The sequence below is a fragment of the Physella acuta genome, unplaced genomic scaffold, assembly GCF_028476545.2.
Source record: "Physella acuta isolate Inbredline_101_S28 unplaced genomic scaffold, ASM2847654v3 ptg000089l, whole genome shotgun sequence".
NCBI lineage: Eukaryota > Metazoa > Mollusca > Gastropoda > Physidae > Physella > Physella acuta.
The window spans coordinates 272,267-293,547 of NW_026731609.1; the positions used below are offsets into that span (position 1 = coordinate 272,267).

The window sequence follows — 21,281 nt, forward strand, 5'->3', positions numbered from 1 at the left end:
ATTTTTATTATGTAGACCATTAGACAAATAGTCAATTAAGTCGTTTATTATTCAAGTTTATTGTATTGTATTGTAATAAGAAATTAGTATCTCCATTTTTAACTCAATTTCTCCATTATGTTGAGAACAAGTTTATTGATAATTTCCCTTAATTTTTATGAATTGACTAATGGGAAGTAACTAACACAATTTCATAATTAACACTGAAATTCCAAGGATATTGGAGCATGGGTATTTGGTTTCTACAACTAAACAAACATTATAACCTAGTGGGGGCAGAGTTTCTTCCAGGCATCTCTTCTGCCCCCCCCCCCCGAACGAAATGAAAATTATATAGAAAATATATAGGCGCCCCGCCCCCCCCCCCCCCCAAAAAAAAATTTCAAGTGCCCACCCACCCCCCCCCCCTGGAGAAAAAAAGTCTGGAAAAACACTGAGTGGGGGGATGGGTACTTGAAACTATATAGGCCAAGATTTTCTTTTCTATTTTGGGGTACGACCCCCTCCCACCTCAGAAAGATGCTTAAAAGAAACAGTAACTGCTCACTTGCAGCAGATGAGCAAAATGTAAAGTGGACAAATATTATGAAGCCAGGGCAACAAGTAGGCGATGTAGAATGCTTGCAGTGCATGATAAATGATTGTGTAATTACCTAACATTGGTCTGGTAAATACAGATATTGACAGCCTCAGGTCTCTACTGGTTTTTTATTTTGTTTTCTTTACGATAAATCAGTGATTGTTTTTTTTAATTTTTTTTCTGAGAAAGAGCCACTGTAGGTCCCACTAATCCACTGACTTTTAGTGCCACTCCCATTGTTTGATTTTTTAAGACACCACAAACCCAGAGGAATAAAAGGGTGAAGGCTCAGATTTCCGTGACATCTTTATTATTATGAATATTTATGCCAAAAAAAAAATATTGCTTAGTTTCAAATTTGCTTTTTTAATCCTTGTGGATTCCATGATATGCCTTGTCTGGTAATACTTTTTGCTGGTTTCCTCAGTGCCTATTCATCTTAGAGTTATGATTCTTGGAAAAAAATGGTCCATTGTTTATTACAACTGCTGAAATTTCCAAACACTGTCCTTCAGCATTTGGTAGGCAAAAATTAATTTACCATTTTAATCTTGCAGTCAGTCATTATATGAATTATGAATTATATATGATGGATCTTTAAGTCAGAAATGAAGTTTTAACATTATAATATGTAACAATTACACAGGCATATTACTTAAAAACACAATACCAGTAAAAAGAAATAAAGTGAAATACTTTACAACATTTATTAAGCTTTAAAGGCAATGTAAGAAGCAGGTTATTTCATCCAATGAATTACTTAAATTTGTTAGATTATCTCATCACTTATGATTTCCTGAACTCCTATATCAAGTTACAAAAACAACATTAAAACATTGTAATGTCAACTACTTGTCTACACCTCAAGTTATGGGAGCTGAAGAGAAATGAAATATCACACAATTTGGCAATACACGTTTAAAGGAAATACCAAAAGTGATGTTGTGAGTTATTACTAATAGATTTAAGCTGACCCTAGTGCCAGCCAGATCACCTATTAAACTGAAACAAGAACTACATGTCTGTGCAGAATGAAGTGCAAGAAAGGCACAAAGTGAAATGAAAGAGGGAAGACTACTCTGAGGGAAATCTTGTTGGTAAAGGGTGGTAACAAGGGATCTGCAGCCTGCTCTGTAGTGGTTTACACAAGCAATGTCCCATATTATATGACAGGTTGTAAATGGTCCAAAGTGTTCAACCGAATGTGTAAAGAATATAAAGATTTTCATCTAATACAAGGAAAAACATAGAACAGCCATAAAGAAATTTAAAGAAAATTTTAGTTATGCCAACAATTTTTAAAAAATATCTCTCTTATATGGAATTCCCATTCTAAACTGAATTTAGTTGATTAGTCAGCTTAAACTTAAAGAAGATAAAGGGAGTTGGGTTCATGCATTAATGTCCCAGCCATCAGAGGAATCACAGCAGCTATCACCAGTACTTAATTCAACCTACTCTTTGTAACACACAAGTACTGGTTTATCACAGTTTTAACTTTGGAGATTTTTACTTAGCAAAATAACTATATAAATTTGGTTCTATAAACACATAGAATCTACTATCTGTTTCCCTTTTAAAAGATTCAAATTGAAAAACTATAAACTGGTGTAGCATTATCAGGCACATAAAGCAACTAATGTGGCTGCAACTATAAACATATATATAGTATACATCCCAAATATACAATTTTAAAATGTTTCAAATTTTAAAAGTTATTTTAAATCATAAATTTAAGCTTTTGAAAGAAGATTTAAAATCTAGGAATGAAAATACATTTTGACTACTGTATCAAAAGCCTTTTTAGACATAAAAGATTTATTTTTATCTACTTTTCAATTCATAAACCTAATAAAGCTTGTAATGAATTATCTTCCAGCAATTATTTCCTTTACATCCAAAAAGAGGTTTGAATATTGTTTTTATTTACAGTTGGAAATATTGTACAGTAAACAATTCAACAACAGACAAAATGGAGATTGAATTTACAAAATTAGCTGTGACTAGCAGCAACCCTGTCTAAATCAAAAAGAAAAAAAAAAACCCTCAGAATTTAGCACTGGCTGACTTGCTCACAGTGTGAATGAAGAATTTACAAAATATTGGTACAGTAAACTGGGCTTTCTCAACAAATAAAAATATATTCAATACATTATTTCCAAACAGAATATAATATTTATAATTTAAAAAAACAAACTATGTGATATAGGAATAACAAAAAGTATACAAGTCTCTAACAGAAAACAGTATTACATATTCATTTTACATTTTTAAATGTATACACAAACATTAATATAATGCAACATAATTAGTTTTTTGTTTCTTTATATTAAAATGGAATGAAGTATTGGTAAATAATGGAAACAGGGTCTATCTTCTTTTTTTCTCAATTCTTTTTTAGCACGTCTTTAGTTGAAATCAAAACATTTGAGAAGGTATAACCAGAAAAATACAACAATAAATGGTGTGTTGAACTTCACAGAAATTTTTAAAAGTTATTTCAAATCTCTTTATAATTAAAAAAATTAATTTTCTTAACAGATATCCATAATGTAATAGTAATAGTACACATATTTACATAATGCCATTAACTGCTAAATCATTTTAAGATTTTTGGCCAAAAACCTCTTTACTGCTACAATGTTTGTTACCTGTTGAACAATTAGACTGAAAGAAACATGAAAACTGCAGACAGTATCACCTAGAGCTGCCAGTAGCTATCCAGAGGAAAAGAGAATCTTTACCTCCTTCAGGAGTTGTTCTGCTTTGTCACCTGCTTTCAGACAGTAATACTCTGCTGCTTGACCATGACCCAAATTAATTAGATAACGAGCATACTCCAAGTAGATTGCTTCAATCAAAGATTCTGAATACAAACAGATAAAAATGCCTCGTTTTATCAATACAAAACATTTGTAAATAAAATTATTATAAATATTTGTTTTCAAAAACATCAGTGTAAAAAATGTATTTTATAACATGTCTGTGATTAAAAGAATTTAATGAGCAAGTGCTCATGTATTATATAGTAAAAAAATAAAGTTTCCCTTTTCAACCTGACAGTCCATAGGGAAAGAAAACTAGAGTTCACCTGTTTCTGTGACCTAGGCATTTGAAGGGATAGTGTAGTCAACACTATGCCCAGCCCCCTAATGTGAGCTGGGTGGACTCAGGGACGTTCTACTGACTCATATTTTATAGTGCCTGTTAAAATTTCCTTACGTGTCTGTTCACTCTGTCGAAGTAAAGAAAACTCCTGGCAAGCTTCAAGGAAAAGTACAGCTCTGTCAAAGTTCCTCATGCTGTAAAGGTTTTCAAGAACTTTGTAGAACTGTCCAAGGCTCAAAAGTACTAGCACAGACTTGCTCTGGAAATTATTGTTCAATTAAGTCAGAATTAAGCGATAGCACTGAGTGAAATAATTCAAACTTACAGAACATGATAGCTCCAAATATTAATATGTTTAACGAGAAAAGCTACATTTTGTTATGTACAATTACTTGTATCTATTATATTAAAAGTAACTCTTGAAGAGCTATTTCTATTACTTCTTAGGATCTAAAATTTTCCAAATATATATAGTTGTATAGTGTTAATTACAAGTAATTAAGAATCAGTAAATTAACCTTACCTTTTGATTAACTTGGGTGCTACTTAAATATTCAGCCCATCTTTTCATTACCTCTGCACATTCTGAGGATTCTAAACTTGCCTATTTAAAAGGTAAAATAAAATTCTAATGATAACAAGTCGACTCTTGTGTATTTGTGAGAATTTCCATAAAGATAATAAAAAATTAAAATTTTATATCAGATGTAAATTTTTAAAATATATTTTTTTTACCGACTACATTCTTTTCAAAAAGTCTAATCATGAAAGACTAATGAGAAAATTAAGTGTGAGGAATAATATAAAGTTACTACTTAACCTTTGCCTTTACTAATACTTAATACAGTTTAAAGAGAAGTTAATTTTTCAAACAGTTATTGCATTCATTTATTTTACTTTTACAATAGTTATTGAAGTAGTTGTACTTCTGTTCAATAAAAGAAATTTTAAATCCAGACTGCAAGTTTTTTTAAAAATGAAATGTTACAAATGAATGAAAATAAAACACTTTGTCTTTAAATTGTTTAAAGAAATTGGGTTTTTAAGACCCACCTTAGCCAACCACACAGCATGGTCCCATGAGCCATATGTCTGCAAGTAGCGGCATGCATCAAGTCCTTTGTTTATCAAACATAATAACTGGACACCCTCTGGGATACAGGAATAAAAATAAATTAAAAAATGATACATTAATTTTTAGAATTGTCTTGACTTAATTTTTTTTTTAACAAATATTTAAAATCCTACCTGTGAGACGCCCACTAGCAATTAAATTTGTAGCAACAAGTTTTATTGTACTTTGTGAAGCTCCTGATGACCTTATACTAGCCACAAGACAAGCTCTGTACAAAAATTTTCATGTTTGCTCAAATATAATATTTTTTAAAGTCATAAGTAGAAAGACTTATATTTATCATAAGTTTCTGAAACAAATTTAAAAAAAAAAAATGAGTTTTGGTCCTTACTTAAGGCAATCTATGTAGTAATTATCTGATTCTGATTCAGTCTCTAGCAGTAGCTGGACAGCTCTGTCACTTTGACCCAGCTGTACATAACTGTCAGCACATTTCTGAGTGTGCTCCATGGTGGCTCGCTTGCTATCTTGTAGATGCACCCGGTCAAGCTGGTATTTCTAAATTAAAATACATAAGCATTACTCTTCCATTTTAAATGTTGAAAAAATTATTGTTTTAAGTACATTTTAATAATTTGAAGAAATTTCTTTAATCTTACAAAAAATTGCTGTATTTGCAATAATTTAGCCAATGTAAGTAGTATTTGATGAACATTTCTTAAGAAATAATTTTTATGTAATTTACATCATGTTAAATGTTCACAGCTAATTTAGGATACATTATTGACATTTAGCTTTCATTTAAACATATACTATACAAAAAGCTTTTATTACTCACACACTATTATTCTATCTAATTGATTTTCAAAAAATGTCTTTATATATAAAAAAAATGCATTTACTATTTTTGTTAAAATTAAACATGCTTGACATAAATATTTTTTAATAAAAATAAATTACCTTAAAACTTTGGTTGTCACATAAAGTATCATAACATCGTTCCAAAGGCTGATCTTTAAATACAGCACTTTGGTTTTGCTCTAAACTAGACTGGTCATCTAAAACCACAAGGTCATGAGCCTCTTTGTGAGCAGGAGTAGGGGGGATAAACATGTCTCCACCAGCATCAACTCCACCCTCAGTCTGCTCAAGAACATGAGTTTTAAAGAGTTATTTCTAAAATTCTATTACTCTCAAAATAAAATTGAGTACTAGACACAAGAGCTAACCTTATTGTAAGGTAAACTCTATCAATAAAATAAAGTACATAAAAGAGAAATAAAATTAAAGTGAGCACCAACTTTGAGTGGTCCATGAGCTCTGAAGTATCTTAAGTAGAACAATGCAACAGTCCAAAAATGAACTTCAGATTCATCCCCAAACAATCTATAAGTTAATATAGAATGCATTTTTAAATAAAAGGATCCAGATAAGGTACTTGTAACTGTAACTAACATTAAAAAAAATTTAAAACTCTAAACGATGAAAAATTTAATTGTTAAGTTTGAGTTTTTTGTATTAATGCAGAAAATATTAACAAAATGAAAAAAAAAAAACTCCAATCGCATTAATTGGCTATATCAAAGATCTAAAAACATTTTTACTAAAAGATATCTTCCATACTTAAAATACAACATACCTGGCTATGAGAAGACACCGATGAGCAGTACCAAATTTAGCAAAGGGTAGATAATCAGCCAATTCCCTTTTAAAAATTAAAAACAATTTATTTTTTGGATATACTAGACTTGAGCATATAGTTTTTATTCTTAAGGTCTAAATTAAATTTTAATCCACAATTTTTTTTTAAAAACATGTAGATTTATAGTTAAAAATCTTTAAAAATCAATTACACTATTTTTTATAGATATGATTTTACAAGAATATTGAAATTAAAATGATAGTACATACTTATCGATTTGATTCAGCTGTGCATTAAGGCGCTTTTGAGAAGACTTGTCTTGGTCCAACACGCCTGTGATGGACAATGTGTAGTTCTCTCTCCAGGCTTGGTGCTGCAGCAAACATTTAAGCAACTGAGACTGACGAGCTGTCAACAGATGGGGGTAGAATACCTGTTCTGTAATTCAACATTAGTAACACTTTTAATATTCTGTGCTGACTTATATGCATTATATTTATATATTTTTTATTGCATTTAAAAATAAAATTATGTAAACATCTGACACATGTTTTAAATTAAACTAAGTTATTTTACTTCTAAATTTATACATTTTCTGAAATAAAGTTAGCTGAAAAGAAAAGCGAAAACATAATTTAATGTAATATTTTATCCAAGAATTTTTAAAGGTAATGTCAAGTTAATCTATACAAAAATTATCTTTATATTAATGATGATTTAAAATGAGGATAATGTAATAATTCACAGTACTGTAATTTAGTGTAATTGAATTTTGGAATGTGAAATAAAATGTGTACAAAGTACCAGGCAAATCCCAATTTTCTATGGTGGATGTGGCAGATTTCAATGTAATATCACAGATATGAAGAGAACTGTGTGTTGTTATTAATGCTGGTCTATCAGAGCCGGCCCAGTCAATGTCCACTACTTTACTGATATCCTTTGGGCTTTTGATGGAGTGAAGAACACTGGACTAGAAATAAAATATGGGTAAACAAAAAGAACTAAAAAATTGTTAAATATAGTTACACTACTAGGTAGGTAATATATGTGTGTATATACCTTCCCTTCTGCACCAATGTCCCATATTAAAACTCCATCATTGTGCAATGTAAAGAACTTCATGTTGTCTCTTCCTGGAGCAAATCTAATTTTCTTGATCCATCCTCGGTTAGTAGGGGTTGTCCTGAGACAGATTGAGTCAAAATTTGACAAATATATACTTCAAGACTGAACAAAAACAAGCATGTTAAACCAATCAAAAGTTCGTATAAAAATGCAGGTAGGAAATACAGCATCATATGTCTGCTAGCATCACTCTTATTACTCAGGTTTAAGATAATTGGAAAAAAACATTAAATGCATCAAACTGTTGTATTGATATATTCCTCTGCTGCCCCTGGAGAGCAAAGGGCTGCAATCACACCTCTCCACCGGACTGTTTTGGCCGGCTCTCCTTATGTAAGCCCAACGAATTTTGCCTTTTCTTCTACTGTTCTTCCGTATGATTTGTATTGTATTAATTATCCTATTTAATTTGTATATAAATACCTTGACACTTTAGCTTTCAGGTCCCACAAACACTGGAATCCCTCTGCATCACCAAATATCAAACAATCCCCTTTCCAGGCCAATGCTGTGATACGGGCTAACCCACTCTGTGGTCAAAAAAACATTTTTAAGATCATTAAACATGTTTTACACTGGGTTTAAATAATTAGTATTTCTTACTTAACAGTTTTAGTGTGTAAAGTATTTAAGTTTACACATGTCCAATTGTAATTTTTTAAAAAATACAAATATTCAAATCATTATTTTTATATTAAGTAAAATTCAAAAGAGAATATCTAAAAATCTTTTAAACAGATACCTCAGGTGGGATCTTTGTGACATCAGAAATGGCAGCTCCCTCTACAATAAAATGAAATACAGTGCCATCTTTGTCTGTAATCACAAAGTGCTCTCTGACACAGGTCTTAGGATTCTTCGTATCTCTTTTAATAGTAAAATATTACATTCAATTTGCTGATATTATTGTATATTAAAAAATGGCTAATGGGGTACATAAAAAGAGTTTTTTTACAAAGGACTACCTTTAGAGCTAAAATGAAATATCATATATTCCAAGACATATCTACAAAAGTAAAACCAGATCTGCCAAAAGCAATGAAATTGTTAATTATTTACAAAAATAAATGAGTAGAAAACACAGCAATTTACTTTCCCTCTTGTGAGTCTGATGATGTAGTCATCTTTGCAGGAGTGCTTGCTGGGGCTGATTTATCATCCTCCCCACTGTCGAGGAGTTTCTTTCTCAATGTTTTTAGACTGTGGGAAGGTGACCAAACCTAAAAAAAAATTAGAGTTAACCATATGATATTCATTATGTAGGGTAGATAATTCTTTAAAGCATTTCATAAAATGTCATGACAGAAAAATTTAAAATTCATTTTGGCTAAAGCTTTTTAAAGAACATTTAAAATAATTTGTATATGGTCTAAATGGCCTTAATTTTATTACCAAATTAAAATTAGAAGAAATGCAAAATATTATACAAAAATAATTGGGAAGAAAAATGAAAAAAAAACAACAAACTTACAACTGTAGTAGGACGTGGGAAGTTGCGAGGAAGCTCACGTACTATGGTCTGTGTTCTTAAATCCCATAATTCTAAAGGCTTTTCTTTAAAGAGGATAACCAAGTATTGCCTGAAAGTAAAGCTTGTATTTAGTATCATCGACATTAAGGTTTTAAAAATAACAGCTAATTTGTTGTTTAAGACATTGGCTTATCCATGTGTTAATGATACATAAAAGCCTAAAAATAACTATAGAAAATACAGTAACTTGCTTCAAATGTGAAATCGAAATCATTTCTATAGGAGTTTCACTCTCCCTGTTTGTTCTCAGTTGTTCTTGTCTACCTAAAAGTAAGCACAATTTTAAAAATGTGTAGTTTCACTAAATTATTTAATATGAATTTAATTTAAACAAATATTGTGAGTGACATTTATCAGAAATGAGTAAAAAAAAACACTGACTGTTATAGTTTTTTAAAAAGTATCAATACCTGTTGTTAAATCCATACTTATTAGCTCATTTTTAACTAGATTTGTTGGCCCCAGATTAGGATATGCAAACGACACAAATGTTTTTAGCCCTGACCATTCTAAACCCCTGAAAAAAATTACAACAGCTTATGATATAAATATGTATCCATTTTAACTAAGTAGACAATAACATACATTTCTGTACAAAAAACAATCTGTTACAATATTGTAAAATGTAAAACCCTAAAAAAAAATTCAATTCAAAACCATAGTGTAATAAAGAAACTATATTTTTTTTTAAATTTGAAAATGAATCTGTACAGTGTAATTTAAAAACTTGAATCATATTGAACTGTACTTTCAACAGGAGGAAACCTTCAGTTACCTAACTGGGCTGGAGTGTAAATTGTATTCTCTTTCTATCTGTCCACTGGCAGCATTGGCTATCTGTACACACCCTGAGTGAGTTCCTGGAGAAACATTCACATCAACCATCAGTCTATTCACTCAAACATGTGTTACAATATACTATAACAAGATAACGTTAAAAATATATTGTGATTTGTTGATCTACATTAGGAAGAAAACCTCTTTTAAAAATCCATCAGTCTTTATACATAAACGTGTTACAATCTTATGATAAGAAAATAGCTAGGAATATAATAAAAACTCATCATTACATAAACAACAGTTACAATCTTACAGCAACAATAAAAAACAACTCAATATAAGATGTAGCAACCTACCAAGTGCTATAAGTGGTTGATATACATCCATGTTTTTGTTAGTGAGTGGCGGGCACATCTTCATGACTGTGACGTGAGCTGAGACACCACTAATAAGTCCAGTGAGTAGGAACTTTAAATGTACAGACTGGTTTGTGTAGTCCAGTGCACTGTCTATTATCTGCAGAGATAAAATCATCCCTCTTAAACTGCATTAGACACAGAGTTTGATGAACATTATATATAACAACAGACTCATAGCATATTGTAGTTGATAAATGTACCTGTGAAGTTCCAATAGAATCTGACAATGAAAATTGTGGGTGTGGCACATTTGAAAAAACTGGGAACGGAATATTTTCATCATGTTTTGGTGGTTTTGCATCCCATCCTGCTCCGATCAATGGTGAATTGATATGGTAGTCATTTCCTGTTGTCTATTAACAGAAATTTTGATTTTAGTAATTATGTAGAAGAATCTAAATGAAAATAAGAACTTTCTAGCTCTGAAAGTTCAACTTTTTTAAACAAGAAATTGTACGTGATTTTTTTTTTTTTACATGATGAATATTTTTAAAATAGTATTGTTTTTCACTGGCATGGTCGAATGATAGAGCATAAGACTGCAAACACGAAAGTCTTGAATTTGAATCCGGGTGCAACTTGGTAAAACGTCATTGAGCCCACACATGTCTGATTCATCCCCGACTCATGTTAGGTAAAGTAAATGTGGTTGGGCATAGTGCTGACCACACTATCCCTTTATATGCTGATGTTACAGAAACAGGTGAACTCTACTTCTCTTGCCCCATCACGTTTGAAAGGGAACTTAACTTATATTTACTTATTGTTTATCACTGAAAATTTAAAGAAATTGAAGAATCTGATTTTTATCAATAGTAAAACCATAAGATATTACAAACAGTACAATAAGTAGTTTTTTTAAACACCTGCAATGCTGAGAGCTCCCAAAACATGACACGGCTGTCACTCATAATAAGGGAGATAACTTTCTCAGACACTGGACACAGAGATGAACAGTACAGCTTGTTGTGTCTTGTTACCCGTAATGGATCTGACTGACAGCGTAAGTCATATGCCACTTCCATAGACAGTTGTGTGGGTGTATCATCTGTGGTAAGGGACACAACAGTAAAGCAGGCATTTTTAAAGTAAATACATTTTTTTTTATATCTGCCATTATTTTTAAAACCCAAAAGCAAAATACACACATAAAGAAAGCTTCGATATAAGTGAAGTATTTTCTGTATTTTAATAACATCTAGTTGGAGATGATAATTTTCTTACTATTGCATATTAAATGGATAAAAAGAAGCAAAATTTTAAAATTCTAAGAAATTGTGTTGTAAAAACAAAGTTTAATCTAAATCTAACTTTGTAATATAAAATTATATATTTAAGCTACACAACAACAAGCAAAAAGCATTTTTATGAGATTATTTATAAGTAGGCATTAAAAGCAAGTGAGAAAAATAATTTAATAAAGGGAAGATAATTTAATTTTACTTACCATTGAAAGGGGTATAGGGACCAACAAGATAAAGCATAAGAACAATTATAAAAACTATGATTTATAAAATATTTTCAACAAGAACATAATTTTACACATTTTTAGTTTACTCTGATGCATAAGAGTTCTCCTGAAGACTTACCAAAAGCTCCATGCCCTTCTGGAGCAGGTGTGTTTACAGAATTATTTCTGCGCCGAACTCTAACTGAAACACTGCCATTTTCATGTACGCACATCAGAACATCTCTCTGCCAACAAGCTATAACCTTCAAAAATAAATTTAATATTTTAAATTCTACTCCTTCTATACAAAACAAAGTGTTGATTTGTTTAGTTTTCACGCTAATTTATTAGATTAAAAACTGTTTAAAAGCTAAAAAAATATTTTAAAATTAGTAAAAAAATATTCTGATTAACCTTTGTGAAAGATGAGCTTGATCTATCCAAGGCTATAATCCCAACTGTTTGGTTGATTTCAAGGTCAAGAATCAACATTTCTCTGGGATAGAGAAGCATGAGGTGGTGTCTACATGAGCGGTGAAAACACAGCTGTAAACATTCATTCAAGGTGACACTTTCCTCGTCAGGAGACCCTCTAGATTAAAAAAGAAACATGTATACATAACATTCATACATAAAAGTATTCCAAATTTAGATCTAATAAAAATTCATAAAAAGAGGTACGTATTGCAATTATTGAATCAAGAACACTTGTAGTGAATACCGTAATTATTTTACTTACTTGGGTTTGGCTTCGCCAACCAAAATCCGGCTCATTCTCTTTGCCAGATTTTTTGATGAAGATGCTGATGACGTTGAAGTTTTTCTCTCTAAGCTGTTGGTGCTGGCTGATCGTGACATGTTTGAAGCTTTTAAAATACATTGATTTTTGCTTTAAATAATTTCTGCTTTCAAAAAACTATAAGCAATAAAAAATTTTTTTAGATAACACTCAAATTTTATTTTTAGGAAACTACCTTGACTTGGATTGGAGATGTAGAATTTCTTTCCATTACTAGATGGTGATTTGTTGATGTTGAAGTCAGTCACAAAAATAATGCTATCCTGGCCCAAGACTAAATCATAAAACATAAAACACAAATATTTTAAACATCTTTGTAATTTACTAATTTAAACTAACAACTTTAATTTAGAAAAATCACAATGCTATTAAAATAACAAAATAAAGTGAAATTTTAAAATATATTATCTAGGATTAATAATATTTAATAAACTTACATGCCAGATTTTTGCTACTAAATGGATCAAAAGTAAAACTTAGCAGGTTTTCAGTGTAAGACTTTTTCCATAGTTTGGTTCCAGTGTCAGCATTCCATAAAATAAGGGAATATGGTGGATGCAAACACACCAACAAATCCCTGCAGGCATCTTGATTACTAAGCCATTGCATTCCTAGAAAACATAATTGGGATATTTTATTTATTTATTTTACAATTCTGATTTTGTTTAAAATCAGTTTTTATTCTAATTAAATGTTTTTTGTTTTTTTTTTAATATTATAATCAAATTTAAATTGAAGTGAGTAACCTAATATGGGCTTGTTTCCATCCTCAAAAGCAGATCTAACTATACCCAGCCCCACGTCCCATACTATAATGTGACCATGAGTGTCTGAAGATGCCAAGCGAAGTGTATATGGAGAATTCAGATCATGGTGGTAATTTTCATGGGCCCATTTAACCTAGCAGAACAATTAGATGTACAATCATAAATTATTTATAATCAAACTAAAAAATGCTTCACACAATATAGTTTAGTAATTATTTTAATAAATTTGTTAGCAAAAGAAATAACTAATCTAAATACAAGTTACATATAATAAGAAGGTTAAAAATATATTGGTGTTTCATTAATAAAATCAGGTTTTAAGATGTTGAATAAATGAGAAAAAAATGTATTAAATATTGCTATTAATTTTAAATACAAACAAACTTCCCAGAAATCAGAGAAAAGGGAGTGGACAACTAGTAGTGGAGAAGGCTGTTGCTATGTATTAAGAACAGTCAAACAATTAATGAGGAGGAAGGATAATCCACAGCTCAACAGAGTAAGATGGCAACTATTTTTTTTTTAATTGTAAGTGAACAGGATTATAATAGTGATTTAAAAAAAGATTATGAAAAAAACCCAATCATTAACCCACATTTAACTATTTTTACATATAATGTGTAGGCCACACAAGAATTGACCAAGAGGTCTCTATCAAATCTGCTCTGATGGGACCTGCTAAGTCAGGGAGAGTAAAGATGGTTGGGGATTGTGCTGATCACAAAAACATTCATATGCCAAGGTAATTAAAAACAAACTCTACTCCATCTGCCTAATAAACAAATAGATCTGAAAGGGTGCTTCTTATATTTTATTAAGTGATGAAAAGTATGCTACATCTCTTACCTGAGTGATAACTCCTTTATGCTTATCCAGTACTTGAATAACCTACAATTATAAATCAATTCATTAATATAGATTTACAAAGATGCCTTAATTTACTACAAAACTTACTAATCATACTCATGTCCCCATCTTTCTAAACTGCACTGTTACTTATTACTAGTTTAATGCAATGGTTATAAGAGTGTACTAGTGCGAGGGAGAGTGAGAAAATTTAAATGTTCATAAAAGAAATAAACATAAGTCGATATGTTGCAGGTATATAGAACATTTTCTGGGTACAAAACCACACCCCTTTTTGTGTTCTGGACTAAGTTTTTGTTTTTCTTGTTAGAGATCTAATTCATCTTGTGCAAATAATAACACAACATACATGACAAACTATTATAAAATGTGTATTGTGGGTATCATTCATATTGGTCATGTATCTTCTTTGATAATATGAGTATCAAAATATTCTTTTATTTTTTTTATTTTTAAAGAAAAATACAAACCTGGACATGTTTGGGTTCCACAACAGTAACCAAATTTTGGCAACCATAAGCCAGGTATCCTTGCCATCCCCTGTTAATAAATATTCCACAATTATACGAGTTTATTTACAAAATTAATAAGAGTTTGTGCACTAAGTTAACAGGAATAGCCTGTATATTTTTCACAGAGCAGAAATGATCTACAAACCAAACAATGTTTTTAGTTTTTACTTTTGTCCATAAGGGTGGGTTCTAAGTGGAAGAATGAAAAGATCTCTGGTCAGATTAAGTAAGATTATAACTGAAAGCTATAACAAAATGGATGATCTTATGGAAGCTTGGTCATAAAAACAAAATTAAAACTCAAATCAACCCTCTTCCAGTTTTCATAAATTATTAATTGAACTGCAAAACCTAAGTAAATGTCAGCAACTTATGTAAAAGTGTTGTTTTTAATGTTTAGAAATCTATATTTAGGTTTATTTGCATTACAAGAACATGGGCCCTTACAGTTATACTATACCACTTACATTACAACCATATTTATTTAACAATTGCAAATTGGTAGACTTTGGGTCTTGGACATCACCCCCCTTCAATTACCCCCTACCCCCCACCCCTAGCTCAAGAATCCTGACCATGAACCTAAAGAGTCCAATCATTTGGCTAGATTTATGACTGTTTTTTTATTTCACACCTAAAAATAGAATGTTTACGCTTTCTTCATTGATGATCGTTTTTATTATTTTTTAAACTGAAACTAATATAACTAATAATTTAAAAGTATGAATTATTAGTTAGATTGCATGTTTTGTAACTTGGTATACAATTGTGATTTGCCACACCCGGGTCACACCCCCTCAAGAAAGCCTGTGTTTATTAAGCTGTTTACCTCACTTTACAACATTAATTAACATTGATTTTCAAATTTTTATTACTTATTGGGTGAGATTAAGCACATGTTTACTAAAAATAAAAAAATAAAAAGTAAATTTTGTGTTATGAAACGACGTCATCAGTATGGTGGGTATATGATGGTGATGATGACTGCAGTGAGAGGTTCAAATGAAACGCCAACACAATTTCAGCTGAACAGGTTTAATATCATAGATAATGGAACTACACTGTATATGGTAGTCTTACTATCGTCTAAGGAAGCAGAACTAGTTCATTAATAGCGGCTGGCCTAATAGGGGCCAGCCCTACCACACTTTACTAGAACACAAAAAACACGACTACATTCTAACCAGCCTAACGTTCAACTGTCCTATCTTTCTGGCCCAAGCTTGACCCTTTAGGTTCCTTAACCCCTGCCTGACCCCGGCATTCCAGCGAGGGGGAGGGACGGGCGCCAGCAACTGCTAGGTGGGACTGATGCATTGTGTCCCAATTCAGGGGGGGGGGGTGAGGGGAGCTGCGGAGGGGCAGTACACGCTATCACAGTTCAGGTGTGGGGCAGGAGGGGGTGGGGTAGATACCCACTAGCGGTGGGACGAGGGGGTTGGACTCAGTTATAACATTCTGTTTTAATGAAAGTCACAGGTCAAATATTTTTTCCTTCAGTCTCGTTCAGTGGAGGGTGCCACAGGCTGACATGACTTTGGAACTTTTTTCAGTAATAATGTATATATATAATTCTCTTCTGGGAGACGCTAGAAAACAAGCTGTAAGCGCGCTCCCTACCGCCCCCACCCCCACATGGTCTGGTGAGCTGTGGTTCACGCTAAATGTTTACAAGCAGAGCCGGGTTTAGTGACGACTATTAGGGGCAGATAATTTAGTTTGAAACGATTTTAAACGTGGGGGGGGGGTAACTAAGTGGAGTTTACTTTAACGGAGAAGGGGGGAAGGAGGGGGGGGGGGGGTTATCGTCCTTAACGAGCTACTTATAGTGTTTTCAACAAATATTTTCAGTTGCAGCGTTGGTACTGTCGAATTCACAATTTATGAATTACTGAAAAGTAGAATAAACAACAACTAAATAGCGGCGCATGATATGCCGCAGGTCGGCTCGTAAGTTAATAATAACTTTGCACAAAAAGTTAAAATATGCTAAATTAAATTGGCTTAGTTTACTAGTGTGCTAGCTATTAGTATTATTGATAGGCTACATTTTTAATAAAAAATGATTCTGTAGTGTAATTCTCATCAAAATGTGTAGTGTAGGCTATGGCGTATTAGTATGATTTATGATGATCAGCTGAGTATGTATGTCAGTATGTCTTCTTACTCTTACATTTTCATTTTCTTCTCACATTTTACAGCATCGTCATTTCACATTATGCATTTTACCAAGACCTGATAACTGAATAAGAAAGATATTCAATATCATGTCTCACCTCAGTATCACTACTCTGAGACTCTCAGTCTCACTCAGCAACTCAAGTCTCCTCAGTCCTCAGTCAGTCACCGACCGACTGACTAGTCACCGAGTCAGTAGTGTTGTCAGGGGAAAACATCCAACAACTGGGAAATCCCCCATTCATTAAAAAAAATTAAATTCAAATTGCAGTTAAAACTTACCAATCACAGGCATCTTTGTTGTGTGCATGAAGGGTACCGGTTATAATTTTTGGATATAATTTCATATTTATTTATGTTACGATTGTATTGTTGATACTACAAAACGGAAGTGATAAGTGGGTGGGTTATTGATCTTGGTCGAGTTTTAGGAAACTGAGCGCTACAAGCGCATTTGAGTATTTTCCTTAAAATAAAATCTATGCTGGGGAGGGGGGCGCAAAAAAGCAAAAAAAAAGGAATATTATATTAAGAAATCAGTCCTAGTCATAGTAGTGATTTTAAATTTAATCTAGATCTAGATTATATCTATAGTCCATCCTGCATCGGAGTAAATTCAAAATTCACACTGGGCTCGATAATGTAGGTCCCCTGGGGTGGTACATAAATGGCGTCACATACATAGAGGGGGTTTCGTAATGATGTAGGAGGTTCAGATAGTGTGACGTCCCACTTTCGCATTTTAAAAAAGTAATGTTAGAAATTTAATTTTTGCCAATTTTAGAAAATTGTTTTACATTCATAAATTGTAGTGGAAATTGATAGAACACAGACCCATTCTAGATGCATATGTTGATTGAGCTCTAATATTTTAGAAAGAAATCGATCTTTTAAAAAAAAAAAAATCAGCTGCAAATATTTTTAATGGGAGAGGGTGGGAATTTTAGGCTGATATTTTAGGGGGAGGAGCGGCTTTTTTGTAACGAAGTGTGACCGAGGTAAGGTGGCTGTAACAATCGTTAAAAAAAGCGCGACGATTGTAGGAAAAGTCACAGGAAATGAAGTCCCCAAAAAGTCATAAATTTTTACTTGCATGGAATCCGCTAACTAATTTCTTTTTAAAGCAAGTATTTGGATATTACAATTCAATATACATTTAACTATAATATTAATGTAAACATTTTAAATATTTGTAATAAATTGTGTTACTATATGGTCAAATTTATGAATATGTAAAAACATTTAGTCTGTAGTTTTTTTTAACTTCTTTGTATTCAACATTTTTTTTTTTAAATTTGAATTTTCGTGAAATAAGAAGAAAAAATCAATGTGATTGGCTGGTTCCAACCCATCGCAACAATATTTCAACCATGTCGAGAGTGACGAGAGAAAGAGATAGATTGGCTATAGGCCTATTCATCTTCAATAATGTAATGTTTTTACTGCTCTCAAAGGTACTGTTATATTGTGATATTCTTGCTTCTATCAAATGTAACGTTCTTCTTCTCTTCTATTTCTCACTCTCAGTCACAGTCACAGACGATCAAGAACGAAGAATAAGCAGTCTTCTGCAATCTTTATTTGACTATCTTTCTTGAGCGGGAATTGTCTGTGTAGCGCGCATCTAACAAGACTATAGCGCCAATACGTGTGCTGCATAAATTACTCGCTAGGGCCGTCGTTTCTCCATCCCCTCTAAGGCTAACGCACCGGCTTATATACCCCACCCGCGAGCGTCTCGGATGACACCTTGCTCTTGGCACGAATTCTAACGCTTACCTGTGAAAATTTCCCCCGCTTTTGTGCTAACCGACCCCAAATAACCCTATATAAAAACTTAACGCGATCTCCTAAAATTCTAATAAGCTTATCCTCTGAAACCACAGACAATTCCCTTTACAATGATACAAATTACAATAAACATCAATAAGTTGTTCTTCAACAATAATACTTTAAACATGCAAATATTGTAAAAATATAATCAAATACACCTAATTAAAGTAGATTTCCATAATATCGGCTTGCTCCTAACTAACACTAAGATATTCTAATTAAAGATCAAGCTTGGCCTAATAGTTCTTCCAATTTTCATGCTATAATAACAACTATTTATTAAGATATGAATTTTTCTTCTTGCCCTACTAAGCACAATTGACTGATTTCTAACAAATTCACTACAATAATTGACACTTGACAAAACGTCCCGCGACTAATTGCTTAGTACCGAAAAAAAAAACCCCAGATGTAGCCAAAGATGGGAACTGAATAGAAAATGGTGCATCTGATCGTTGTTTATGTCATCCACTATAAAGCCACCGAAAAGACGAAGAAGAATGCATTTCATGCGTAATAAGTGATTATGTAATAATTAAAGTATAAATGAAAGTATGGCTATTATTAGTTTTAAGTTTGTGTTATAAATTTTCAAAACGAGAGGTTTCTTTTTTTTGGGCTTATTTGCACAAGTTTAATAATGAAAACCACGCGCGAATATGGTTTTGATTAGTAATGAATGTATCTTATTAATTATGAGCTTGACATGATTATTTGTTATTACTGTTTGGTTTTTTTTTTAAATTGAAAAGCCAGCCATGGGATTGGCAATAAACTACGTCATCCAATTTCGCCGAACCCCCTCCCCCTACCAATCGCTAAATGTAACAAAAATCCAGAACCACTAAAATCCACGCGACCTACCAGACCACTAGGCTGTATGGGCTATATAAATTTAACTCACCAATAAAAACATGTTTTCAATTTAAAAAAAAAAAGAAACGCCCAATAAACGTCTTCCATTATGTGTGACGTCACTTAATGAGACCAGCCCCCCCCCCTCCCCTTTCTAAAAAGTATTGTTAATGAGCATTTCTCTTTGTTTCATTGCGTTGAAAGGTTTGAAGTATACTATTGATGAAGTAGCAATTTGCGCCTGCGCCGTTCTTCTGAATAAATAACTCATTATCAAGAACCCCGTATCATAAGGTACACACTACAGTACAAAGTCTATGTTGATATTTAAATGCTATCTTGGATGCTGGACTACTTCAGTTGGCGTTAGCAGCTCTTCAGCGTCGTGAACAGCGTGATCAACACAAACCAGGTGCTGGCCACGCTGTCTTGTTGTGGTGATCAGCTGTGAATTGGAAACTCTGTTTATCTCCCTTTTTAAACATAATTTTTGAAAAAAAAATGCACAGTGTTGAATACAATAGAAAAAATATTTTTAAATAGAGATATGTTTACGATTTAGACTAGGGATGATAAGTAGCCCTTCAAAGAATGTTATTGGTGGGGGTCCGGGAGGGGGGTATTAGCCCACAATAGTTTTATTGCTCAAGGGAACATTTTAAAGCTAGAAGCAAATAAATGAAAGAGTAAAGGTTAGGATTATGATTAGGGTTGGAGCAGAGGCGTAGCGACCCTTCCCGGCGCCCGGGGACAAACTTTTCGATTTGCACCCCCCCCCCTCAAACTTCCGATTTGCACCTCCCCTCGAGATTTCGATTTGCACCCCCCCCCCCTCAAACTTTCAATTTGCGCCCCCTCAACCTTTCAATTTATTTTTCCAACCCATTTTGGCGCCCCCTAAGCTCGGCGCCCGGGGACATATGTCCCCCCCGCCCCCCCCCCCCTCGCTACGCTACTGGGTTGGAGGTATACCCATTCAACTATAGGCTATCTATTTCATTAGTCTTTTAGTCTTTTTTTTGTGGCTTAACTGAAGAAGCCTTTTCTTTAAAGGGTAGCTTAAAAGGCCGGCAAACATATTGAACCCAATCTCAAATAAATAAATAAAGTCCCGCAATATTTGAGATTTTTTTTAGCTATAAAGTTTACTGTGTGAGCAAAATTTTCCATCTTGATATTTCGGGGGGGGGGGTGGAGGAGGGGGGCGAAACACATTTGCCTGGAGGGGGGGGGGGTGTCCCGTTGTCAGTCCCCCCCCCCCACCACCCCCGAAAAGATGCCTGGAAGAAACAAACTCTGTGTATATATATATATATATATATATATATATATATATATATATATATATATATATATATATATATATATATATATATATATATATATATATATATATAGCCCTTGACTGAGCGTAAACTAACTGGTCATTAATATTTTTATTAGTTACATTAGGCTTACAATGTATTTTCTGTATGGTTTATTTTTTAAGGACTAGTGTGTCACAGACGATTGCAGTTTTTATTTTTGAAAAAGGGGGGAGGGGAGTGAAAATTCATAGCTCCGGCAACCTAAACTGCATAAAGATTTATCTGAACTAGATATAGAATCTACATCTAATCGATTCTAATGCTATTATAAATTAGAGGTTCCTTGTTAGGCTTGTAAGCTTATAAAAAAGCATGTGGCTTCTATCTTGCAGTTTGTAAACGTGTAAATGTCACTATTACCTTGTTTTTATTCGATCCAAAGGTGAATGA

The 21,281-nt window shown here is 32.7% G+C and overlaps 1 protein-coding gene across 1 annotated transcript; it reads right to left on the bottom strand.

Moving 5' to 3' along the window:
- Positions 1 to 605: 605 nt before the first annotated feature.
- Positions 606 to 17,231, bottom strand: LOC131927798 (WD repeat-containing protein 11). Its single transcript, XM_059283629.1, has 31 exons — positions 17,119 to 17,231; positions 14,617 to 14,686; positions 14,126 to 14,167; positions 13,259 to 13,412; positions 12,950 to 13,123; positions 12,688 to 12,786; positions 12,453 to 12,579; positions 12,128 to 12,305; positions 11,853 to 11,976; positions 11,130 to 11,311; positions 10,464 to 10,616; positions 10,201 to 10,360; positions 9,840 to 9,924; positions 9,475 to 9,581; positions 9,256 to 9,328; positions 9,005 to 9,113; positions 8,626 to 8,753; positions 8,276 to 8,399; positions 7,957 to 8,063; positions 7,468 to 7,591; positions 7,210 to 7,378; positions 6,675 to 6,843; positions 6,403 to 6,468; positions 6,065 to 6,149; positions 5,724 to 5,906; positions 5,155 to 5,321; positions 4,937 to 5,031; positions 4,742 to 4,839; positions 4,212 to 4,292; positions 3,803 to 3,947; positions 606 to 3,446 (listed from the first exon to the last, which is right to left on the bottom strand). Exons 1-31 carry the CDS (start codon positions 17,181 to 17,183, stop codon positions 3,298 to 3,300), a joined length of 3,792 nt encoding a protein of 1,263 aa, XP_059139612.1. The 5' UTR covers positions 17,184 to 17,231; the 3' UTR covers positions 606 to 3,297.
- Positions 17,232 to 21,281: the final 4,050 nt, after the last annotated feature.

What these genes read in the sequence shown, in the direction of transcription:
- LOC131927798 (XM_059283629.1), bottom strand. Translation starts at nt 17,183, where the DNA reads ATGAAATTATATCCAAAAATTATAACCGGTACCCTTCATGCACACAAC. An exon ending in ATAAAGGAGTTATCACTCAG is followed by an intron (nt 13,413 to 14,125) that starts GTAAGAGATGTA and finishes TTGTTCTGCTAG; the next exon opens with GTTAAATGGGCCCATGAAAA. An exon ending in TCAACCACTTATAGCACTTG is followed by an intron (nt 9,925 to 10,200) that starts GTAGGTTGCTAC and finishes ATGTTTCTCCAG; the next exon opens with GAACTCACTCAGGGTGTGTA.